Source organism: Capra hircus, chromosome 13, assembly GCF_001704415.2.
Source record: "Capra hircus breed San Clemente chromosome 13, ASM170441v1, whole genome shotgun sequence".
In the NCBI taxonomy this organism is placed as follows: domain Eukaryota; kingdom Metazoa; phylum Chordata; class Mammalia; order Artiodactyla; family Bovidae; genus Capra; species Capra hircus.
The window spans coordinates 75,357,261-75,383,813 of NC_030820.1; the positions used below are offsets into that span (position 1 = coordinate 75,357,261).

The window sequence follows — 26,553 nt, forward strand, 5'->3', positions numbered from 1 at the left end:
TGAAGTTATTTTACAAGTGATTTCAGAAAAGGGTTTCTTTTTCTTAAAGAAGACCCAGAAAATACTGAAAGGGATATCCTATTTACTTAGTGACAGGAAGCCTCCAGGAGGCTATGTCTTGAGAGGCAACACAGTCACACAGCTGAGCTACTTTCTAATTCTGGGCCTTGGTTTTCCTATCAAGGAAATGGGGATAAAAGCAGCTTCTATTAAAAAAGGCACTTAAAACAATGTCAGCTGCCATAGTAGCATGCACTCGGCCTGGCACACAGCACACACTGAAAATATGTTTCTTTGAATGAATCAATGAATAAGGGAATTTCAGAAAGTTTCCCAACAAAAAATGGTCAAGATCAAAATATAATACTTGCCATCAATCCCAGAACCATCTCCACTAATTTCCATCTTGTTTCCTATCAATGCACTGCTTGGATTCCTGGTAAGTGACTTTGCAGATTACTTTGAAATTCGTTTGGTTTTTTTCTTCCCCCAAAGATGACAAGCAAAATTTTACAAGGAGCAATTATTTCAGATTCTGCTGTTGTTTCAAATGATAAACTGTATTTTCTGTATGTTCTATGGGTGGGTATAATTTTCAAAATATGTCTTTTAAATATACACACACACAAACACTTTCCAGCCTGTCTGCTAGGGCTCTGGGGGGAGTTGGGGGGGGTTGCCTCATTTAATCACAACATAACTTGCTGAAAGAGAGCCGGAGATATTAACCGCTGCTCATCTCTGTCTACCTGTTGTTCTGAAGCAGGTGGGGGGGCTGCGCTCTGCAGAGAGCCGCTATTAGCTAGAGTAATTCACATCTAGCTAGAATAATTCGATTCGCTAGGAGGGGGAGGGCAGGAAGGCTAGGAGAGAGGGCTCCTACCTGTCAAAACAGCAACCCCTTCTAATTTCCCATTTTAGCTCCACAGAAAAAGGAACAGGAGGGGACTACCCCACACAACGATGGGAGATTCATTTACCAGCAATCTGGGGAAATGTTTTTGATCCCTGAAAGCATTATTTTGAAAAGCAATTTGTGCGGTGATTTAATTTACTGCAGGGGGGAGAAAAAAAACAACAAAAAAAGAACAGCAGAGCTTAAAATAGCCGTGGAACCTATGCCCATGCTGGCTGCATCCACAAAATCACGAAAGCAAGATCCTTTCCAACCTACCTGAAAAAACGGAAGCCGGTGCACAATCAGGTTTAACACAGCCCAGGCCAGTATTTTTAAACTACAAGATCATCGGTGGGTATCATGACAATCAAATAATAGCTATGCCCCCCGCCCCTTCTCGCATTCATTGGCAGGATCAAAGGCTCACTTGGAGCTACGCATTTGAAGCCCGTGTTTAACTCCCACCTGTCGTGTTGTCCAAAGAAACGGGCATCCACCTGCCCATCTTTATCCCTCAGAGCTTTCGCAGGCCAGAATGGAAACCCCTTCAGTTTTGCCCAAACCAAAGGATGTGGATTGCTCTAGGAAGAGAAAAACAAAATCCCGAGTTTGTACATATTCGAAAGCAAGACCCATACATAAAGCTCGGTAGGTGAGGTTCAGGCAAGGGAGCGGTGAGACAGGCCACAAAGTGAAAGAGGATCGTTTCAAGCAGGGTCTGTCTCCCCAGATGCGTGGCCAGTAAGCCTGGGCAAGGCTGGCAGTTAAATGGGGAAACCGAGAAGGCAAGCGCTGACAAACCCAGGCTTGAATCCTGGCTGTGCCGCTACCACCTGGATGGCAGTGAGCAGGACACTGACCCTTTCTGGGCAACACGGGGACAGTGATACCTACACTCTCCGTTAAGTTGGAGGGTTAAATGCACATGACACCCAGCACAGAATAACAGGCAGCACTACATACCTTTATTCTTCATCAAGTGCTCCTCAAAGCCTGAACTATTCAGATATTCATCTCCAAAGGCAGGAAAAGCTATCAGCTATGCTTTGACTCTCAACTCTAATGACAAGTCTTGCCGCCCAATTCCCTCTACCCCCACCTCCATACTCCCAGCCCACCCCAAAACACGCCTCTCTCTGCAAAGCACCAGTTTGGAAAATGTAGATCCCTGGGGGCAACGAGGGTGACTGACCTACCCCCATCCCATCCTCAAGAACCATGGTCTCATATGTAAAATAGACAGCTAGTGGGAAGGTGCCATGTAACACAGGGGAGCTTAACCTGGTGTTCTGCGACAACCTAGAGGGGTGGGATGGGGTGTGAGGTGGGAGGGAGGTTCAAGAGTGAGGAGTCATATGTACGCCTATGACTGACTCATGTTGGTGTATGGTGGAAATCACACAACAATGTAAAGCAATTATCTTCTGATTAAAAAGATTTTTTTTTTTTAAAAAAAAGGGGAAATCCAGACAACCCTATATTTTCCTGCTCTTTCCTGAGCTCTGACTATGTCAGTGTTGATTAAATCATTGATCAAATCTTAAAGAAAGGAAAAAAAAAAAGAAGAAGAACCATGGTTTGGCAAGATCATGGAGTTAATCCTAGAAGGGATTTCCAAACCTCTTAAAATAGACCCAGGTGATTTGTAAGAAACATACTCATTTTCCACTACTGGTTCACTATCTGCATGACATTGGTGTGTCTTTCCTCTGATGAGTTTTTCTTTTACTCTGCATCCTGCTGTTTTCAAGGACTAACAGACCCTGTCAATGATGATGCTTTGAACTTTTAGCCAAAGAGGTTTATCCCATCTGGATTACTTCCTTTCTGACTATAACTGTATCAGCAAGAAAATTATCTAAAAACATCATCCAAAGTTCCATCCAGTAAGCCACCTGGAGAAAGCTGTCCTGGGTCATCCAAGACAGGGAGTTCAGAAAACAAAGATAGAAAAGGAAACCCAACTTACACAAGGCTCACAAAACCAGTTATCTCGTTTTTGGCAGGCAGCTAGATAACACTCTGGACAAACTTCAATTTCATTCATCTGTAAAGCAAAAAGGTGTTAGAATGTGTCACTCCCAGGGGCCTTATATCTGCAAGTCCTCAAGAAATATATGACGATACTGGCAGGTAAGGTTAGCTAAACTAAGTGCCACGGTGGGGAACACCCTGAACATTAACTGGACTATTTCTCACCAACCTTGATGCAGTTACCTAGCCCAAGCCATCATCATCTCTTTCTGAACCTCACCTCCCAGCGTCCTAACTTGGTCCATTCCCCACACACATGGAACAGCCCGAGCCCAGCCCAGGAGGTTCATTTCATCCACACCATCAAAACTAGGGGGCATTTTTCCAGGACACCTGGGCCATTCTTGGAGAAATTCAGACATTTCCTGCAAATAACAGCAAATGCAAACACCTGCCACAAGAAGACTGAAAGGGAAGACGGGGTCGGCCTCTGAGCAACAGCGACGCAAGATGGCAGCCACCACGGGCTAGGACAATTTGTGAAAACCGAACATACAGCCTTAAAATACAATGTGGGCCTAAATACCCAGAAGCTGCCCCCTTTGTAAGATTTGTAACAAAAATTAATGTGAATGGAGCTAATAGTTCTCATGGAGCGGTGGACCCAAGAGCCGTTATCAGTGCTAGCACAATGGCAGAATTCTTACAGCATCAAAGTCGTCCTGCCAGAGCTTCGGCGCCTAACGACGTTTAGAGAAAATATGAAACTCCCTCAGCCGCCTGAAGGACAGCGTTACATCAACCAATCAAAAAGCACAGGCCTTCCCCGTCCCCCATTTGATTTAAGCAGTCTTCATTTTCCATAGTAATAAATTTTCTAGATACGTCTTGTAGACCTCAAAGTACTGGAAAGAAAGCTCCCATTCAAAGGCAGTTTATCTTCAGATATTGTAAATGATACTAATTTTTTTGTCCATTTGAAATATATAAATTGTGCTATAACAGAAAAAAAAAGAAGAAGAAGACTAAAAAGGACCCAGGGAAATGCCACAGACTGTGGGGCAAAGAAATTATAAACTCCACGCTACATGCAGGGCTTGACCACCAGTCAAGGCTGAAAAAGTCCCCTTGATCACAGATAAGGCAAGGGTGTTATTTCATCACATACTAGGGTCCCCTCTGTTGCTTTTACTTTCCTCAAAGACAAAAGACGCTGTTCGTGCGTCAACAAATTCTCCAATCTCCACAACTACCCTCGGACAATTCCACCAATGGGAACATCAAGCACCCAACCCACCATTCCAGGTACACTTAAAAGGGGACAGTGGGAAACACATACCTCATGCTCACAGATTTTGATGACTACTTTTGCAATTTGTGTCAATTTGTGATTTCCTAAGGGAATAAGACAATAGGATTAATTCAAATGGAAACACAGAAACACCTTAGGATTTATACCTCTATTAGCAACCTTTTCACTTGCTTTCCCTTGGGAGTAACTCTTTAAAGGTTAAAAACAAGACATGTCTGGCTTCTAACATCAGTGTAGTTGACTTTTCCCAGGAACCAACCTTTGGTGCTGAGATACTCCCTGAAAGATGACAATTTGTGGTGGTTTCCCAATAGTTCACAAGTTAATATTTGAAAGATGCTTTTCTAGTTTCAAGGCCCAAATTAGTGGAAAGGAGCCTTCTGGACTTCCCCAGTAGTCCAGTGATAAAGAGTCTGCATGACAATGCAAGGGGACGCAGGTTTGATCCCTTTTCCAGAAAAATTACATGAGTAACTGAGCCCAAGCACCTTGGAGCCCATGCTCTGCAACAAGAGAAGTCGCCACGAGAAGCCCATGCGTCTCAACTAGAGAGCAGCCCCTGCTCTCTGCAAGCAGAGAAAAGCCCGCAGCAACAAGGACCCAGCACAGCTGTAAATAAATAAATATATAAATAAAGGAGCCTTCTTCTGCCCCTTGTCCCAGACCCTAACCCAAGAAGTGGAAGTGAAAGTGAAGTCGCTCATTCATGTCCGACTCTTTGCGATCCCATGGACTGTAGTCTACCAGGCTTCTCTGTCCATGGGATTTTCCAGGCAAGAGTACTGGAGTGGGTTGCCATTTCTTTCTCCAGGGGATCTTCCTGACCCAGGGATCGAACCCAGGTCTCCTGCATTGCAGGCAGATGGCTTTACCCTCTGAGCCACCAGGGAATACTAAGAGTCCAGGGAAAAGAAAACATTTAATTGACTAACTCCAGTGGGCCTGGTGCAATGAACTTAACTCCTTAAAAAAGCCTTATTAGGAAGCAAGCATGAATGGTCTCATTTCACCTAAGAGTAAACTGAGGTTCAGCAGTCATCACATATATGAGATCACTGAGCTAATGAATTGAGGTTATGGCTCCAGGTCTAACTCTTAATCCCTCACCTTTGCACTAAACCAGAGAACAAGAAGGTCAAAAAGCCATGTTGTATTGAACAGTATGTTTTCAGAAATTATAGATTTGGTGGCAAAAGATTTCATACACACAAATACCTAGATTTCTGACATGTTTGAAAACTCAGATCAGAAAACCCTGTACCCAATAAACCACTGGAGTCTCCAATGGCGACCTTTCCAGAGCGGATAGGAGTTTCCTGCTGTCTGCAGTCTCCAGCTTCCCGCACTGGTCATCCTGGCTTATTCTGTTTTTCTGCTACCTGACTTCATTCACTTGTTTCTATGATCGTACTGGCCTTTCTCTGTATTTGAGTTTATAACCTTTACACAAATTCCCAATGCCTAGATACTTCTCTTTCTCTCATCCCTGCATCCCCAGCCCTGCAAACACGTTAGTAATGCAAAATATGTACTTTAAGCAGATAGTCATCCACTCATATTTCCTTCCTCAAACATCAGCTAACAACAGTCTATGCTAGGCCCAAGCGTGTACAGGAAACAAGATAGGCCCTTAAAGACCTTACGCCCTGGTGAGCAACTCAAAATTTAAAAAGCACCATCAAGAAAGTGTGATAAATACTGTCATGAGGAAGGACAGGTACTGAGAGCCCTTAACAAAAGTATGTAATACAGTCTGAGTCACAAAGGAAAACTACTCAGGACTGAAAGGCTGAGACTAAAGGACAAGGAAAAATCATCAAGGCAAAGAGAGAGGAGGGTTTCAGCAGGGGACTAGAGGAACAGGATGGGGCAGGACACGCTTAAAGATCTACCTGGCAAGAAGGCAGACAGAGAGGACTATGGGAGAAGACAGGGCAATGGGAAAGGTGCCCGTGGAAGAGATTTTAATGGGAAGTCTCCTCTAATCTGTCCAGAAAGCTTAATCCACAAAAACGTAACAAAACTTTATACAGAATCAAAGAAAAGTCCTAGAACTCAATAATAAAAAAAAAATTCAATTTTTGAAATGAACAAAAGATCTGAATAGACGTTTTACCAACAAAAGATGCATAAATGACTAATGAACACAGAAGGTACTCAATACCAAGTCATTAGAGACAAATAAAACGGCCACTGCATAACACTGCACGCCTTCAAGGACGGCTACACAGCATCAAATGTTGGCAATGATATGGCGCAACAAAAACTCTCACGTACAGTGCTAGAAGAAGTGTATTTTACAACTACCTGACGAAATAGTTTGGTAAAATTTCTTATAATTTAAATACAAACCTAGTCAATGATCTAGCAATACCACTCTTGGGTATTTATCCAAGAGAAATGAGAGCGTCCACACAAAGACTTCTGTAACAATGTTCACGGGGCAGGGCGGGGAGGCGGGGGGCAGGGGGCTTTATTCATAATAGCCGAAAACTGAAAACAATACAAATATCCATCAACATCAACAAAGGAAATGGATAAATTGTATATTGACACAATGCTGATACCACCCCTCAGTAAGAAGAAACAAAGCAATAATACATACAACAGAAGTGAATCCCCAAAATATTACACTCTGTCAACACAGTCAAGACTCCACTGATATGAAATTCTAGAATATGGAGAATTAATTCTCAGTTATAGAAAACAGAACAGTAATTCCTTTTGAGGAGTGTGGATTTAGGGGAGAGAGGCAACTGGGATATAACAGGGTGATAGAAACGTTTCAGGGTCGTCTTCGTGGTTGGAGTTACGGAGGTGGAACACATTTGTCAGATTCATGGAAAGCACCTGTGAAACCTGTGCTTTCTATTTTATATAATTATTCCTCCATTAAGAAGGGCAGGGAGGCCTTCCCTGATGATATAATGGGTAAGAATCTGCATGCCCCTGCAGGGCACACGGGTTCAATCCCAGATTCCACATGCCGTGGGCCACCTAAGCCCATGCCCCATGACTGAAGCCTGAGCACTTAGAGCCTGTTCTCTGCAACAAGAGAAGCCACCGAGATGGGAACCCCATGCACGGCAACGAAGAGTAGCCCCCACTCGCCGCAACTAGAGAAAGCCCACACGCAGCAGCAAAGACCCAGTGCAACCAAAGATAAATTAATATGTTTTAAAAATTAAGAGGACAGGTAAAAGCATCACATAGTCACAAGCAACAGTGGACATCAGCTCATACCCTAAAGTGCATGTAGTCACCACCCCCTATTCACACATATGAGCAATCTACACGTAAGTTTTTTCAGCTCTGGGTTCTGACGCATGAGAAAAGATTCTGATTTTCTTTTTTTTTTAATGAAAGGCAGGAGAACAGGCAATGCACACAGTGCGCCCTCTTTTCTAAGAGTCATCTAAGCCACTCACCCCCATTGTAAATGATACAGTTGTGCAAAATCCACTTTGCATCAGCCAGGAAGGCTTCTGTGCAGCCATACATTTTCTTTTTAGCATTCTGGGGAGAAAAGCCACAGAAAATAATCACCAGTAATTCTCTGTAAGCCACAGCCTGTAACACCTGCGTCCCCACATAATTTTCTTAGCAGTCATTTGCCAAATTAATTAATGCTTTTACTCATTTCCCAAGATGCTATTACAGTTGAGATCTATAACTCTATAAAAATGCATTCACTGAATTCATCACACTAACCTGAATCTTCTCATCTTATGGCACTGTCATTTATCAAGCAGCTTCCTCCAATGAACCAGGGTATTTTATATATTTACACATTTATTATTAATTGTACAGTCTCCCAAAAGCCTCATAATTAAAAACTCAATGAAGCCATTCTTATCCCCATTTTACAGACAGGGAAACTGAGATATAGTAATGTTAAAGAACTAATCCAAAATTCCAAAGCTATTAATTTGTGAAATTAGGATTCTAACCTCATCTTTTTGGAATGTCTTCTTTTTTTTTTAACACCATAAGGGTGTGAGCAATTTTCCAAAGCAGGCTGAATTTACTGTTTGGAGGTTGGGGGAGTGGGTCCATCAATACATACAATATAAAGTAATGTTTTCTCCTCATTCATGGTTTTTTTTTTAAGAATATTTTGGTGCCAAAAATTTGAAAATCAGCACCAAGATGACAGACACAGTCTAAAATGCTACCAGTGTAATTTTCAGCATGGAATTTCAGTTTGAACCTTTGAAAACCAAGGCTAGGCACTACAGAAATACCCTTCTCCGTGAAATAAGCCAAGATCTAAGAAGCCACATGTTTACTGCTAACATGAAGGTTTCCCAGATACTTGATTTTCTCTGCTTCCTTCCTGCTGCTCTCATTAACACCTCCAAAAGAAAGAGAAGGGTAAACCCCAAATCAATCAAATCACTATTGCTTAGAAGCTGTAACTTTCTCAGATAAAAGGCTAGAATCACCAGCAGAAATACTATTTGGCGCTAAGCAGTGGGTTTCAACGCCCACTGCAATCCTTGGGAAAATATTACAAAGAAGTTAGGGGAATGAGCGTTCTTCCATCCAAATAGAAGTGGCGCAGGGGAGACATAGAAGAGCCATCTATTGAGACAGGGCTGGGAAGTAAGGGCAAATCTTGAGTCATCTCGACAGCTGTGGGCTCTTTGATGGAAGCCCACCTTTTCCAATGTACAAAGGTCCATGGGGTGGAAGATGTATTCTGCATAGTCAGGATGTTGCTCCAACGGGACAGGCTTCTGAAATGCATCTGTCTGTAAAAGAAAGGGCGCATACACACAAACACAAACCCGTCACTGCTACGGAAGACCGCAAGCATTAACGCCTACAAAGTACTTCCACAATGGAGACATCTTTCCAGAAAACACAGTTCTAAAACTTTCTACAAAACAGGCCCTTGAAAAGCTTCAAAGTGGTTCACCTTCTAATTCTGCCTGGTTGTCAATAATCATGGCCCAGCTGTGTTCCAGTTTTGTCATCTGCTCTGTTTCCAGTGTATACTCAAATAACAGGTCCAGGCCTCTTCAATCAAGATCGACAAGAACAACGGGCTATCAGTTACTTTAGACCTCAACTCTGAAGGAGGCTCATCTGTAGTACACTGCAAATGCCCACAATTAAAACTGACTGGAGGTGAAATTTGGCTACACCTAGGGATGACATTGGAGAAGGCAATGGCACCCCACTCCAGTACTCTTGCCTGGAAAATCCCATGGATGGAGGAGCCTGGAAGGCTGCAGTCCATGGGGTCGCTGAGGGTCGGACATGACTGAGCGACTTCACTTTCACTTTTCACTTTCATGCATTGGAGAAGGAAATGGCAACCCACTCCAGCGTTCTTGCCTGGAGAATCCCAGGGATGGGGGAGCCTGGTGGGCTGCCTTCTATGGAGTCGCAGAGAGTCAGACACGACTGAAGTGACTTAGCAGCAGTAGCAGAGATGACGTGCCAAAAAGTTCCCTTAATTGCCAACAGGTATTTTACACATGGGTGGAAATCTTAGTGAGATTTTGCTCCTCCTCTTAGGAGCCAAATTACTTTCAACACAGGGACTATGTAAAGCAGTGGTCTCCAACCTTTTAAGCACCAGGGACAGGTTTTGTGGAAGACCATTTCTCCATGGATGGGGGTGAGGTAATGGTTTGGGGATGATTCAAGCATATTACAATTATTGTGCACTTTATTTCCAATCTAATGCCACTGCCGATCTGACAGGCATACCAGTCCGTGGCCTGGAGGCTGGGGCCCTAGAATAAAGGTTTTGTATCTTAGTCCACTTTTTTAAGCCCTATTTGAATCAGTTCAAAATGTGAGGCCTGGTTTGTCAATGGACACTATTTATTTATTAATAAAAAAATATACAGGGAATTCCCAGTGGTTAAGACTCAGTGCTCTCAACGCCAGGAGCCCAGGTTTGATCCCTTGTCAAGGAACTATGACCAGGAACACACATATACAATTCATATAGACACACACACACTTATAGATAAGATTTAATTAACGACCAAATTATGCTCAAGCAAGGCATGTGAATGGGTTACCATCTACAGTTATCCAAGCTCTTTCTCATCCAGAATAAGTTTGGCTTTGTCAGTTTAAAAGATGCTTCCATAAAATCAGCAACTTTCTGCCCTGATTTTTAACAAACAATTTAGGTAAGAAATTAACACATTCTTATTCTTTTTGGTTTATAATTCTACAGTGTTGACAAATCTAAATAAATCAATTCTTCTTGTCAAAGTCTGGTGTTTTATTTTTAATGAGGCTATATACTTTTGCTTCCGTTGATGGAGTTTTTGTGAAAGGGGTTCCCAATTTAGCAACACCCAATGGGCATGCTCTGAACTTTTTCCATCATGGTATCAAATTTCAGAATATAATCTCAAAACTAAAGTTTCTACATTTTTAAAGAAATTAAACCACAATGGCTACTAAAAGCATTCAGATTCTGTATTTCCATATATTCCTTTGACTTAGAAAGCAAAGTCTGAAGAGTTTCATAAAGGGTCACCACTAGCCCATCTGGTGCCTTTGTGTAAATCTACCAAAGAACTCTACAAAAGAACCCAATTTTCTGTAGGAAAAATGTCCTAACGTTGATAATCTTGTCATAAAGTATTATTTTTAAAAACAAGGTATGTTACTGCCATCTTTCTGACAACCGTTGCAAAAAACTACAAAATGACAGCTATGGTAACTGGGACTGTTTGAGAAAAACCACTTTAAAGTACACAGCTAAAAAAAAAAAAAAAAGTACACAGCTTGCCAGCTGAACATGGCAGGCCTGCTCTCACATCGATTTTCCTAAAGGCAAAGGCTGCGCATCAAATCCCAATTCAAACTTAAAGAAACCAAGCAAATCCTCGCCCTCTACAGGAATCTCAAAGGCTCCCTCATTAGACCCTGATTACAAATACCCTGGGCTGCACTCAGCTCTCTCACTGAAATGGAATTTTTACAACTCCCCCTTATCTAGCGTGGTCTGAGGCTTCACTTTGCAACCACTAAGAATTTTACATCCCCACCAGCTTCCTAATATACGTCATTTCCCGACTAAACTCCTAGGGGACACAAAGAGTTCACTTTTGAGAATTCGCTCAATGCCTCTGTCCCATTAAATTTACAGGGATTTGCATCTGGGCACACAAGACCCAAACAGTAAGAAGCACACGAGTCTGAAAAGCCGAGGTAACTACAAGGAACAAAACTGTTAACAGAACAAAAATCACCATCTCATTAACACGTGTAACAAGGGGAAGTGTCTTCTTACCCCTGGCTGTTTCATTTTCTGAATGGCGAACTTGAGCAGGTATGATAACTGTTCGATGGTGAGCATCGTCATGGCTTTACTCTGAGTCTCGATGCATTCCGCTACTGTGATCTTCTGCAAGTCAAAATCACACAAATACCCGGTTAGGAAAGAACATTAGGATGCCATGTATTCATTTCTCTTTCCTAATTTTCCAGTAACTTCAAACACAAAAAATGACCCCCATCTAAATGAGACCAGTTGTTTCTCTTGACAAGGACTCCAGTCTACTTGACCTGGGGGCTGATCTGTGGATAAAAATGAAGCAGCCTACCAATCCACTGATGAACTGATTAAGAAGTGTTGTTCGCTCATGGAGGGAATATAATCTGAAAAGAGGGGAGGTGGGCAAGGACCCGAAAAATCGTCATTCTTATAACCTTGGGTTTCAAAAATAGGACACGAAAGGCCACTGGTGGTTTCAGAGCACTCTCCTCACACAATGAATGAACCACTTTCCTTGAGCCTCTAAAGGTTCTGGGCTATCTTTCAGGAAACTGACAAGGCATTAATACAATGACATCATGGATGGAGCAGGACAGTCTTCCCTATAGAAAAAGTCTAATGCATGGAAGTGAACTAATAAGTATGATTTCATTCTCTGTCACCACTGACATGAACCCCCTCAGGACACTCCAACAAACTACCCAAGGAGCAATCTTACACGTCTACCTCCATGGGTGAGAAGAGAGAAATTCCTATTAAAGACATGTCTGAAACCAGATTCTGCTATATAAACTGGTACCAGCTCTCAGAGCTGTGGAATCCTTAGGTAGCAGCAAGAACAAAAATAGCCAACTCGGGTGATGTCACTCTTGATTCACCTGTGTAGGGAAAGCAAAGCAAGGTTTCTCCAACTAATCTGGATTTTGTTTCCATTCTTCAGATCTCCGGATCCTCCAAAAGGAACTTTCATGGCTGGTTGTTGAGAAAAAAGGGCAGCACAAGAGGTGCTCGGAAGAGGAAATGATGCATGGATCTAACTGTTCAGCTACCAGAACCAGAAACAGCTAGTCTTCTTAGTTGACCGCCTCGCCCATTCACTCCTGGAAGAAATCCAGGACTCAAAGTCTTAGACACAGATCACACATCTGTTTGAACTCCAGTTCGTCTCCAGGTAACTCTCCATGGTGAACACCTGAGTTGCTCACTCAACTGTGGACCTCTTCTCTCCCAGCCCAGCCCAGTCCTCCTGGCTGGCAACGCCCGGGGCCTACAATGCAGAATGAAAAGGGGCCAGAGTTTGCAAGCATTTCCTGCCTGGGGACTGGTGAGCCAATCCTGACCAAGGAGCCCAAGGGCGTGTCTTTTGCTTGATAAAAAGGGATGTGAGGAGACACACTTCTCCCAGGAGGACTACTGTCTAGCCACACGTGATAAAACCTCCAGCCACCATCTTACGGCCAAGGACACGTCACCTCAACAACAAAATGTGAAGATTCTGGCTCTGAACAAACTCTGTCCTGGTCCTGCCTCTGGCTTCTTTCTACACATGATAATATATCCCTATGGTTTCAGCTGCCTTTCATCAAGCTCTATTCTCTACAGCAAAAGTATCCTGTCTGAGCCACTATCTTCGCTGAGAAATTATTAAACAATTGGGAAGGAATGGTCAAGACAAAGGAAACAGATGAAGGCTCCAGTTTCCACAATTAAACGCAGAGAATGAGATTGGACTCTGAACAGGAGGCCACTGCTGAACAATGTCTCTGTCTAAAGTAACCCAGACAGAATCAGGGATCATCTTTTGCAACTCTAGGGGCATAACACCATTAAAATGTCATCATCATATTAATCTGACACCTCATTTCTTCCCACAGATTTTCCCTTTACTGTACACAAAAGCGGTATGACAGACACCATCCTAAAGCTTGCCTTTCTTCCCCCATGATCAACATCTGAGAACTTTCCATTTCCTGCATAGAAAGCATCCTCATCTGAGATCTAATACCAATGTACCTTTGAATTCAGGTGACATTCCATATTAAATAACTTTGTAGATGACATTCTTTTTGCTTGCTGCTGCTGTTGTTTCACTTCATTTTTGTTTTCTAGATAAAATTCTTATTTTCAGCATTTGGAAAAAGCATCTTAGATGGATGTTCCCAAGACTAGAAGACACTTCAGAAGACTGGAAATCTTAATTGTTTTCATGAAGAGTGTTCAGGCTTTGCTACAAATGAAATATACACGTTCCCTTCACTGTGCCAGCGTGCTTCTGACTCGGTTCCGTCCCCACTGCCTTTTCCCATGGCTCCATGGCTCCTTCCCTTCTTTAAGTCTTTCTCAAATCACAAGAGGACTTCCTGGACCTCTTCATTTAAGAGGTATGAAAAAGAGCATCAGACGGCCACCATGTGGAACATACAAACAACACTGGTCTTCCAGCTTGGCTACTGCCGAGGATTCAGTGACACAGCAGGAAACAACATCCAAGAAGGAAGAAAAGAGCTTGGTAGAAGTTTGTACCTTCCGGAATGCTCATTCCAGAAGAATCAAAGAAGGCTGAAGATCTCAGAGCGATCCAGAAACCCACGAAGACTCAAATTCAATATTCAGTGCGATTGTCTTTCCAAGAGCTGGAATGCTAAGACCACTGCCAGTGTCGGTCCCCAAAAAGGGGGATGATCAGGACCGAGCAGAGGGAAGACAAAAAACTTCTCTCCTCCTCATGTTTGGATTATTTGAAAAATTCGATATCAAAGGAAGAAACAGAAAGGAGAGTAAGCGAGGCAGACAATGCATTCATTCATCAGGAACTAACCTCACATTCAGGACAAAACCAGTCCCCCTCTGGTTCCGATGTCAGTCTCAGACACTTAGCGTGATAAACCCGGGGACAGAGCTCACAGCAAAGGACTTGGCCTTCCCGGTGACAAACCCAGCAGTAGAAATCATTTCGTCCGTCCTGCGGTACAACATCAACAGGGTCTGTGGTGAGTGGCTGCTTCATATAGTAAAACGGACCATGTCTTAGTTCTGACTGAAATGTAGGCAAGAAAGACAGGTTTGGTTTCAAAACAAATGTGCATTCTCAAAAGGAATTTGAACAAACACAACAATAACAACAAAAGAAAATCAGAGCATTACACACATTCATTAAAAAGCTATCTGGGGTTACTCTATTTTATATTAATATAAAATTTGCAAGTCATTAGGTATTAAGATTTACTTTTTCAATCATGTATTTGAAGAGGCCATGACTTGAAAAGCTGGTGTCTGAGAGTTAACAGGCAGCCTAGCAGGAGAGCACAACGGCTAAAACCAAGGCATGCCTGGGTTCAAATTTAGCTCAACCAGCTGCAGGACCAGGGCAAGTCGCTTAACCACCCCCAGCTTCAATTTTCTCATCTGTAAAATGGGGTTGATAACATCTAATTCCTTGGGATTGTGGTTGGAATTACAAGGAATCATACAACGCATGCAATTAACACAGCGCCACCATGACAAATACTGCTGGTACACTTCAAAGTCCAACATATGGAAGTCTAAACGTAAAAAGCTAAGCAAGCATGGCAATTTGCCCTGGGAGTCTTTCAACAATGGGCCAGAGGAGAATGGATCCGTTTGGAAATGAGTCACCAAAAATGACAATTCATTTTTTTGAAGGCTACCCCCAATGCACAAAGAATTATAGCCAACAAGAGGCTTTCGTAAAACCATGCTTCTCAAACACAGGAGGCCTTGGTATTTGCAGAGAAGCCACATTTCTTACTGAAGACAAACAAGGGCAGAAAGATAAGAGTGGGAAGTGCCAATTCATGAGAGCTAGACCCCTCCCTACGCCAAAATAGCAAGAGAAATGCTTCCCTAACGATGCATTGGAAAAGACCCTGATGCTGGGAGAGATCGAGGGCAGGAGGAGAAGGGGATGACAGAGGACGAGATGGTTGGATGGCATCACCAACTCAATGGACATGAGTCTGAGCAAGCTCTGGGAGTTGGTGATGGACCGGGAAGCCTAGCATGCTGCAGTCCATGGGGTCAAAAAGAGTCAGTCACAACTGAGCGACTGAACTAAATGATACATTACAAAATCCAGCAAAGCTACTCTCTGAAAACAATCCCTCAGAGAAACTCATTCAGAAAATGCATATTTGAGACCAGTAAGAAATCTTGTTTAGGAAGTATGAGAAAGTCTAGGGGTTAAGTGTTCAAAAAGACCTGGTAACTTCCCATGTGACCTTGGGAAAGCTACTCAACCCACTTTAGCCTTGATTCCGTGGACAAGAGGGCAGCCACAACCACAGTGCCTACCTCTAAAAAAACTTCCTTTCCCTGTCCTTCAGTAAAACTTTACAGTTGTTTCCATGAAGATCTCATATATTGGTCAGGGACTGCATAATATTTGTTGCTGCTGTGAATGGGCCATTTTCCCATTACAGTTTCTAAATAGTTATTGTTGGTACATAGAAGCGCTATTAGATTTTTAATACTATTTATATATATACACAGTTCTAATAGTTTACTGATTAAAAACGTTTATCATCTCTAAGTAACATTAGTTTTGTCTGCCCATGTCTAATATCTGTGTATCATTTTAGTTTTCTCCTTATTTTACCAGCTAGGACCCCCAGGATAATGGGAGCGAGTGACCACAATTGCAGGCATCCATCTTGCTCCTGGTTTTTACTATGAGGTTTTAATGTCTCCCAAATGCCTGGTACTTCCACCTTCCTTGATAAAGAGTTTCAGAGATGCTTGCTTAGCAGATCTTCATGAATCAATCCTTCTAAGCCTCCCAACTCATTTCTACTAAGAAAAGAGCTAAGACTAATAAGGGCAGTTGTGTAATTTTTGAGTCCTGCTTCAGTTCGTTTAAAGAGCCTGCTCTACTTGGTTTCCAGCAGATAATAGCATCATTATGCTATTCTCTCTACGTTACGCTTTTCAGCACACTGTCACACACACCATCTCCATTCTGTCCTCACCATCCCCCAGAGAGGCACGCAGGGCAGACATCACTAGTCCTAGTGGACAGATGAGAAAATGAAGCTTAAAAGACTCATCTGACCCCACAAGTCCAGAAGCAAAGACTCCCACCCGGGTGTCCTAGCACTTTCATCCCTATGCCCCACAGAAGATGAAGCTGAACGAAAAAGAGATTCTGATGATTCAGTGACCCCCTCAGAGAACATTCTCTGTAATTCAAAATACCTTCTGCCAAACAAACTTACGATTATTACCAGGCGGCAAAGGGAGCGGGGGATGAACTGGAAGATTCTGACTGACATTTACACATTACTATATATAAAATAGATGGACTTCCCCAGCGGCTCAGTGAGAAAGAATCCACCTTCAATGCAGGAGACTCAGGTTTGGATCTTCCTGGGTCAGGAAGATCCCCTGGAGGAGGAAATGGCAACCCACTCCAGTATTCTTGCCTGGGAAACTCCATGGACAGAGGAGCCTGGGGGGCTACAGTAAACGGGGTCACAAAAGGTTTGGACGTGACTGAGTGACTAAACGACAACACGTAAGACAGAATACTAACAAGGACCGGCTGCATAGTGCATGGATCTCTCCTCCATTCTCTGTAACGAACTATATGGGAAAAGAATCGAAAACAGACTGCATACATGTTATGTGCCTGTTTCTCCTTGCTGTAGGCCTGAAACTAACACATTATAAATCAATGATACACCAGTAAACACTTAAAAAAATAACTTCTGCTAATGCAAAAAGAGTAGAGGGGGAAAAAAAGTCTGAAATTTAGGAAGACAACTAGAAACGTAATAGAGAGGGGGCAGGAAAAGATAACAGCATCTAGAGTAAGGGGTTCTCAACTCAGGTGACGTCTTGGGCTAGACAATCTTGGTTGCAGGGACCTGCTCCTGTGCACTGGAGGATGTGTGGCATCATTCGGGGGCACCCCCACCCACCACGCACCAAACTGGGACAACCAAAAATGTCTCCAAGCGCTGCCCACGGTCCCCAGGTGGGGCGCAAAACTGCCCTCAGCTCAGAGTCACCCAGGCAGAAGCCTGCTCTCTGCCTAGGGAAATGGTTGCTTGAATTTCGACAGGGGAGGGTGTGAAAGTGGAGCGGCTGGGGGAGGGGAAGACGGAGGAACCCCCCCCCCCCCAGAGAGATAAACTGGACCTATCAAGCAAGCAGAACTATTTCTAACCTGAGTGGGGTCCTCCAGGATGCACTGCGGCTTTCTGCAAGATAGCAGGAAGGCGTATTTGAGGGCCCAGCTTCCTTTCAGTAAGTTAATAATAGAACAGGAAGACGCATGAAAACCTCAATGAAACTAGAAGAATCAGAATGTGACTGCTCATCATCTCTTGAGCGGGCAACCCAAGTCCTTTCCATCTAACAGAAGCCAGGATATTGCCCCTTGAGAAGTTAAGTTCCCCTCCTCCATGTCCCTGCCCCCAACCCCCACCTGGCCAGGGGTGGGCGTTCCCAGGACCAAGAGGTGGGCGGACCAGGCTGCCCTTGTTTTAGGAGGGTTCATCCTTGATGAGAACTAGCTGGCTGGGAATCACCTTGCCAATCAGATACCGGCCTTATCTGCTGCTTGTAAGTGTTTTCTGCGCCATAAAAATAATCTGATAAATATGCAACATTTTAAAAAAGGAAAGGTAAATCATTTCAGGTAGAATGAGTTACGATTTTTTCCTCCCCCATGTGCCCAAGGTGTGTTCTCAGAGTCAGGCAAGCAGGTTGCTATGGGACTAACTGCAGGCTCCGAGCACACACGTTCTTACGTCCCTGTTCCTTCCACAGGTCAGCTTAACGAGAAATAGACAGGCCTGTTCATCGGCTTCTGGAACACTCCATGGAACACCCCAGCCTATACCAGGAGCCAGCAAACCTTCTCTACAAAAGGGTTCTATAAAGATAGGAGGTGAACAGCTGAGGCTTTGCAGGTCATATGGTCTCTACTGCAACACTCTCGTCACAGGAGAGCAGAAGTGACTACAAACGAGATGTCGCTAAGTGGACGTGGCTTTGTGCCTGTAAACTTCATTTACAGAAACAGGCGCTGGGCCACACCTGGTCTGCGAAAACCAGAGAACATGTCTGGAGAGCCGGGGGGAGGACCACTGACTCAAATTCCTTCTGGGGCCACACAGGAAACACAGAGGAAGGAAAACCGTCCTCATTCCAGCCTGTGTTTTCCTGCATTTGATAAAAATACACAAGGGCTGCAAAATAAAGAAAAACTGCTCGGCCCTGGAGTGTGAGGATGGTGCCGGAGAGAAACACCAGGAGGGTAGGGCATCCTCGAGGCCCTCGGCTCCAGGGATCAGCAGTCCTACTGACTGTCCCCTGATCTATCTTGGCTGTTAATACACAGCTCCCACCCAACAAGGAACCTCTGCTTTTAGATAATGCATGTGCTGTGTGCTGTGCGTAGTCGTGTCCCACTCTTCGCGACCCCGTGGACCGCAGGCTCCTCTGTGCATGGGGATTCTCCAGGCAAGAACACTGGAGTGGGGTGCCATGCCCTCTTTCCAGGGCATGTTCCCAACCCAGGGATCGAACCCAGGTCTCCCACACTGCAGGCGAATTCTTTACAGTCTGAGCCACCAGGAAGCCCAAGGCAACGCACAGGCCCAACAAACTGAGTTCCAGCTCGCCTCCTTATGAACATGGATAGCCCTGAACTCAGAGGAGGCAACAGGGCCCTGTCATTTCTCTGTTATATTTGATCAAAGGTACACCTAAGGCCATTATGCACAAATCTGTTAGCAGATTATTGCTCAATACTTGAATAAGAAAGAAAAGAAGTAAAGAAAGGAGGAAGGGAGAGAGACCCTCTCCAAAGGACTCAAACTCAAAATGTCCTAAGAACTACAGATAGACTGGTATTTCTCAATAAGGGTCCAATGTCACTTGAGAAAAGGTATTTCTCGCCCCATCTACCAGAGGTCATTCAGCAACCTAACCCTCCTCCACACAATACCAGAAGCATCCTTCCAGGCTCTGGGATGTCCCCCACCCCCAGTTCCAAGAAAAAAGCGCCTACATACTTTCTCACTTTTGTTAAGAGGTGAAACAAGATGATGGTGGTCCATTCCAGGTGGTGAAATCCTAGTGGTCCAGTGGTTAAGAATCCCCACCCCTCAATGCAGGGTACACACATCTGATCCCTCATCCAGGAAGATCCCACATGCCTCGGAGCAACTAAGCCCGCAGGCTGAAACTACTGAGGCCCTCAAGCCTAGAGCCTGTGCCCGCAAGAGAAGCTCTGCGATGAGAAGCGCTCGGACCACAACAAAGAGTAGCCCCTGTTCCCCACAACTAGGGAAGCCCCGCGTGCAGGAATGAAGACTCACCACCGCCAAAAAATAAAATCAATAAGTCTTCTTTTAGAAAAGGTATTTTAAAAAAAAGAAGTAAAATCAGTGGACAAAAAGGTTGAAAAAAATTAAATAACAAACCTTAGAACACTTCCCCTAAAAGTGTGTTCTAAAGTTCTTCTTGGACTTCCCTGGTGGCTCAGACAGTAAAGCATCTGTCTACAATGCGGGAGACCCGGGTTCGATCCCTGGGTCGGGAAGATCTCCTGGAGAAGGAAATGGCAATCCACTCCAGTACTATTGCCTGGAAAATCCCATGGACAGAGAAGCCTGGTAGGCTACAGTCCATGGGGTTGCAAAGAGTCGGACACGACTGAGCGACTTCACTCACTCACTCACTCACTCACTCAAAGTTCTTCTTAAAGCGCTTAGAACTCCCCTAAAAGTAAAGTGAAAGAAAAGGGAAGTCGCTCAGTCGTGTCCGACTCTTTGCGACCCCATGGACTGTAGCCTGCCAAGCTCCTCCCTCCATGGGATTGTCCAGGCAAGAGTACTGGAGTGGGTTGCCATTTCCTTCTCCAGGGGATCCTCCCAACCCAGGGATCGAACCCGGGTCTCCCGCATTCCAGGCAGAGGCTTTAACCTAAAGTAATGCGTCCCCAATGCACGAAAAATGGGTGGAAACTTAAAACCCGTAACTCTACTTCATAATAACCCATCTCTACCAAAAACGGGAAAATATGAGGGCGGGGTTGGGGGGGGCCGGTTATTATGCTAGAATGGTTTTCTTTTTAGAACACTGGAACACAGAGAAATTTCAGCGTGAAGAAAAACAAGAAAGGGATGAAGAATTTTGATACATACCAAAAATCAAGAGTATGAACGCCTAGAAAGAGCTAAAGGCAGAAAGAATGAGCAACCTGGCAGGAGACACCACTATAGGGAGGGATGGGGAGCGCAGAACTACAGGGAGGGATGGGGAGTGCAGAATGCAGGTCCAACGTCCAGCTATTGTTGGATTTTTCTGAGTTTTTGTAGGAACTCTAAAATGTGAGTTGATATTTGACATCTCATGATCATCAAATGTTGATGACTAACAGAAATCACATTGGTAAAACCTGGCATATGGAGACATGCATTTTGCATTTAATTCCATAACTTTTTTTTTCAATTCTGTAATCTAAAAGAAAGAAAAGGGAAAGAGAAGTTTTTTTTTAAAAAGTATCCAGAAGAATTTTTTTTTTTTAAGGATTTAAGTTACCCTTAGGAAAACAGACTGTGCTCAAGGGGAGCTGCCTCGAGGGAGGGTTTGCATAGTTTATGCAAACACTATAAACTAGAGAGAATTATGGGGTCAAGGGTCAGGAATTTCTTTTCTTTACAGTTCAGGCTATTTCTCTGTTGCCAACTCTTGGCCGTTCAGCCCCAGGGAGTTTTAGATGTGACAAACAAAAACCTACAATCAAGCTTAGAAATGTTCCTTCCCAGTTCAAACCCCTGTTTTACCAGGATGGGAAAGCAACTGACAAGGTCACCCAGTGGGTTTCCCAGATGCAGCGGGGCAGGAAGGAGTCTGGACTTCAAGGCCTGGACCCCTTCTCCTCCAGAGACACAGCTCTGTAAACTCTCTCATCACTGTGATGACCGATTCTGCAAACGTGTAGTCACGCCCTGTGTCCAGCCACCCCTGCCTCTCTGCTCCACATGCCCAGTGCATTCTGCATTCATGAGCTCCCCCTGCGTCAAACTCTGGGGTGACAGCAGCCATGAGCTCCCCCTGCGTCAGACTCTGGGGTGACAGCAGCCACTGGACATTTTCTGGCCACAGATTTACAAATATACCATTGTGGTCCTGAGGTTTAGGTGTTAAGAGGACCCGTGGCTGAAGAAGGGGGAAAAGAAAATCTGTGAGCTGCCTAAGGTGGTCAGATTCTAGGAAGAAAGATGTGAGCCAATTCTTAAAGGACAGGAGGAAGTCACTAAGCGCACACACACAGAGAACCACTAGGAGACTCTCTCTCCCCAGAGAGGACAATATCTGCTTCACGACTTTACTGATAACTGGTAAAAGAGGGCTTGCCTTAAATTAAAATTTGAGGATTATTTATAACCTTTGTGTTTCTTAGTCTTCAAGCCCAACAGGTATAATGGGATGGCTAATGGTGACAGGGGCTGGGGCGGTGGGGTGGGGTGGGGGTAGCAGCTTCAAGCCAGACAGGCAGACCTACGCTTCTTGCTATAAAGCCTTGGGGAAGTAACTTAACCTCTCTGCCAGTAAAACAGAGAGTGTACCCTTCCTCACAGCATCATTATAAACATCCACACAAAAAAAGGCTTATGAAAGGATAGGCACACTCTTAAGTCCTGCTTTTAGTATTAGTCTCACCAACACTATTACTGAGCCACCACAGCCCAGCTAGTAAAGAACCCACCTGCAATGCAGGAGACCCCACTTTGATTCCTGGGTAGGGAAGATCCCCTGGAGAAGGGACAGGCTACCCACTCCAGTCTTGGGTTTCCCTGGTGGCTCAGCTGGTAAAGAATCCTCCCACAATACGGGAGACCTGGGTTTGATCCCTGGGTTGGGAAGATCCCCTGGAGAACGGAAAGGCTATATCCACTCCAGTATTCTGGCCTGGAAGATTCCCTGGACTGTACAGTCCATGGGATCGCAAAGAGTCGGACGTGACTTTCACTTTCACTCACTTTTCCAACACTGTTATTATATGATCTTTCAAACTGCAATTTGAAATGATCTTTTCAAATGATCTTGATCAAGATCTTGAAATGATCAAGATCACGGAAAAGATCATTGAAAAGATCTTTTCAAATTGCAAAAATTTACTTAGAAGCTATCAGATTCTCCTGTAATGGGAGTTCCAACTCATTAAACCTGGGCTGACCAACATGGCAGCTATAAACCAGAGGTGGCCACGTAAATTTAAATTCAATTAAAAATTCAGTTGCTCAGGCACAGCTGCCACTTTTACAAGTGCTATGGCCACACGTGGCTTGTGGCTATCACACTGAACAGTACAGGCCTGGAACATTTCCAAAGCTATTTAATTATTTCACAGATAGTCTGTGTGATTATTTCACTTAGTATAGACTCTCGCTTAACTTTTATTATTTATGTCATTTAGCTCAATTCCTCTTCACAACAGCCCTGCGAGTTTGGTAGCAGTAAGATCATTATTCTCATTTCAGAAAATGAGAAAATGAAGCACAAAGAGGTTAACCTGCCCACAGCCACAGGGCAGCAGCAGCGCTGGCATTTCACTGTGTAATTTGGAGAGAGAAAATAGATTCATGCCCAGAAACGGCCCCTCTCAAAGTCCCGGGCGTTTAACCGTTGCTGGGTTCCTTCCCGTGAAAGCAACAATCTTATTTTATTCGACCTCAAATCCCCAGGGCCCACTTCCACATCCATAATCTGCACAAATGCGTGAATACATCCCGAAGAATCCCCTCTGAAATGGTTATCAGGAAACCAGGCATCCTGCTTGCTCCATGCTAGGAGACTCGACCTCATGGACCAGGAAAGCACCTCTCATCTTTTTAAGTCAGAAGAGTAGCTTGTTTGCAGCACAGAATTTTAGAGGTAGAAGGTCCCTGAGATAAGATATAAGATGGTGAGTCGATGTTTGCATCAAGCATGGGGTCTGCCAGGGACTGGGCACTCTGAGAAGAGATAGGGACCAATTACCTAAGTCACAGTGGGCAGTGGGTCGGGAGGGCGGCTGTCTCTCACCACAGTCCTAAACCCATTCTTTTACAGATGAGAAAATTGACACCAAAAGGGACCACAGGCCTCAGCCATACCACCCCCTCCAGGCAAAACTCCAAACTGTCCTACCAGCCCAGGCTAGCAGGGCAACACCCTTAGGCCACGAGGGCAAACAGTGCCAACATGAGAAAAAAACAAATCCGAGGAAAATCCCCAAATCCTAGAGCATGGTATCTCTATCTTATCTGGGTCACTGCCCTGTCCCCACAAAGAGATCTGAAAAGCCACTGGGAGTTTCTCCCCAGGCCCATTTTGCGCTCCCCTTTCCGTCCTAGGCAAATGACAGCCGGAGCAAGGCAGCTTCCTAAATGCCGAGCACACGGGCAGTTGGAGAAACATCAGCCTTTGTTCGCAGCCCCTCCCCACCCCTTCCACGCGAGTGGACCCCATTCCCGGTGGCCTCTTACCTGCTCCTTATTGTTATTGTTCAGTAAGCCGGGTTTCTTTTTCTTTTTAATGGGACTTGTGGATGTGTCCTGTGGCGAGTGGCCATTGGAAGAATGAGGAGGGCTGGGGAACTTTCTTTTCTGGGCTGTTCTCTCTGTGGAGCCAGGATCTGAAAGACACACAGGATCGCATATTTTAATGCAGTCAGGACTAGGCCCCGCAGGGAAGCAGGGTGTGGAGGACACACTCATTTTGTCCCCAAACTTAATGCTATCTTATTGATCCTCCTAGAATATACCTACCCCACTGTCTTCATTGCATGTCTCAAAGAGGTAAGACAGTCTTTCTTTTGCATACAAACATTTCTGTGAAATTTGTAATTTATGGCCAAAATACAAAAATTGGGAAACTTCAAATAATACCCTAGATTTGGGGCTTCTATTAAAAAAAAAAAAAAATCAGAGCCTGCAAGGCCTTATACAACCAGATAGAGCTAAACACTTGCCAGCTACTTTTTAGAAGGGAATATGCCCTCTATTTTGCCAAAATCCCCACCATTCCCTTTGTTGATAAAGGTCCGTCTAGTCAAATTATGGTTTTCCAGTAGTCACGTACCACTGTGAGAGCTGGACCATAAAGAAGACTAAACGCCAAAGAATTGACGCTTTCGAACTGTAGTGTTGGTGAAGCCTCTGGAGAGTTTCTTGGACTGCAAGGAGATCAAACCAGTCAATCCTAAAGGAAATCAAACCTGAATAGTCATTGGAAGGACTGATGCTAAAGCTCCAATACTTTGGCCACCTGATGCAAAGAGCCGACTCATTGGAAAAGACTCTGATGCTGGGAAAGATTGAAGGCAAGAGGAGAAGGGGGCGGCAGAGGATGAGATGGTTGGATGGCATCACTGACGCAATGGACATGAATTTAGGAGACAGTGAAGGACAGGGAAGCCGGATGTGCTGCAGTCCATGGGTCGCAGCAAACAGTCGGACGTGACTTAGCAACTGAACAAGAACCACCACCAGCCTTCCCTACCGTGTCCCTGTTGACCAAGCCATGAACCAGCAGCCAGGAGCTGTCACACACCCGAGAAAAGAAAGAAAGAAAGTGAAGCTGCTCAGTTGTGACCGACTCTTTGCAACCCCATGGACTACAGGTTCCTCCGTGGGATTTTCCAGCCAAGAGTACTGGAGTGGGTTGCCATTTCCTTCTCCAGGGGATCTTCCCAACCCAGGGATGGAACCCAGTTCTCCCACAGTGCAGGCAGACGCTTTACCATCTGAGCCACCAGCCACACACTCAAGGCTGATGCAAAAGCAGGAGACCGTAAGAGACGGACCAAGAAAAGAAGGCCACATACTTTTAAGAAAATGAAGGCAAACATAACTCGTGGTAGAAGACATTTATTCACGCTTATCAGATTAACAAAGTATAACTACGTAAAAGAAAAATATACCCCACCCCTCGGAGCTCCCATGACCCAATCACCAGCAGACGTGTTTGTGACTATCCTCCAGAGATCAACAGAAAGCTGCATTCTCACCCGCGTCTCATCTGAAAAATACCAATGCCACCCTCGCCAATCCATTTCTGTTTTTCTTCTCCCCATACCTCATTTAAACACAAGCATTGACACAACCATCCCATCTTCACCTGCAAAGGTCTGAATCCGTTCCATGCCCGATGGCTCTCCCGCTAGCTGACGGAGGCCATAAGGGAACGGCCTGGAGCCCCTGCTATGCTTGAGGAATGAAAAGTTCAGGCACCAGACGAGCACAGGACTGTGCCAGGAGCACAGGTGGCAGAGCGGGATACAGAGTTCAGAAAGATGACTATCTGCGAAGATGGCCTGATGACGTTCCCCAGCTCCAGGGTTAACTCTTGGGCAAGTCCCAGCATGCGGGCTCTGCTGTGTGTCACCAGCCTGTGTCTGGGATGGTGGCCAGAGCTGCTGGGGCAGATCACCAGGGTCCAAGAGCTGTAGCACCCTCCAGCACGCTTCAGACAATGGACCACTTTTGCAAAATCCAGTCCACACCAGGGAGTTCTCTCCGCTCACCAGGCAGGCTGCAGGAAAATCCTGAACACATGTTCGGAGTGCTGCACTGAGGCTAGCCCCGAGAGGAAATTAAATGCTAACCACAGGCACCTTGAGGGAGAAGAGACCTCAGAGTCAAGGGGCCACCCCACAGACATCAAAACAGCAGCCTGGAGAGCCCAAAGGGATGGCTCAGAGGCACACAACAGCTAGTTAGTCGGAAAGTGCACTAAAAAGATGTAGCCTAGGATTGGCAAGTTTCCCCGGAGAGAACCTCCTCTCATTCCCACAGGGATCCTCACCCCACATCACCATCATACGTGAAAATGCGCACCTTCTCCATAGGGTCTCTGACCTAACAATCTACTCCTAGAAACATTCTACAGGCCTGGTCACAGGGCAGCAAAGCATACGCAAGATGATTCAGCTGCAGCACTTGGTGTTATAGCTAAGACTAGAAAGGGCTTCCGTGTCCGTAAACTGTTGGTCTGAACACATAGTGGGATTCAGCCATGAAAAACACATCACCTTGAGACAAACTGATTATCTCCAAGCTTCTGGGTCAGGTTAAAGAGCATGAAAATACCAAGGAC

General features: G+C 44.7%; 1 protein-coding gene and 1 pseudogene across 17 annotated transcripts in view; one reads left to right on the forward strand and one right to left on the reverse strand.

The window, feature by feature from the left end:
• Positions 1-26,553, reverse strand: part of ZMYND8 (zinc finger MYND-type containing 8) — a 124,385-nt gene that overhangs the window by 61,000 nt on the left and 36,832 nt on the right. For 11 of the 17 annotated variants that reach the window (XM_018057986.1, XM_018057977.1, XM_018057975.1 and 8 more), the window contains 8 exons: positions 23,943-24,091; positions 14,258-14,476; positions 11,455-11,568; positions 8,846-8,938; positions 7,613-7,700; positions 4,212-4,267; positions 2,868-2,945; positions 1,364-1,479 (listed from right to left, as the gene is read on the reverse strand). In XM_018057986.1, the coding sequence (XP_017913475.1) occupies positions 1,364-1,479; positions 2,868-2,945; positions 4,212-4,267; positions 7,613-7,700; positions 8,846-8,938; positions 11,455-11,568; positions 14,258-14,476; positions 23,943-24,091 (913 nt within the window). The remainder of the gene's footprint in view (positions 1-1,363; positions 1,480-2,867; positions 2,946-4,211; positions 4,268-7,612; positions 7,701-8,845; positions 8,939-11,454; positions 11,569-14,257; positions 14,477-23,942; positions 24,092-26,553) is intronic. The other 6 variants (XM_018057984.1, XM_018057985.1, XM_018057978.1 and 3 more) reach the window with 1 other exon arrangement.
• Positions 3,016-3,811, forward strand: LOC102170533 (annotated as a pseudogene).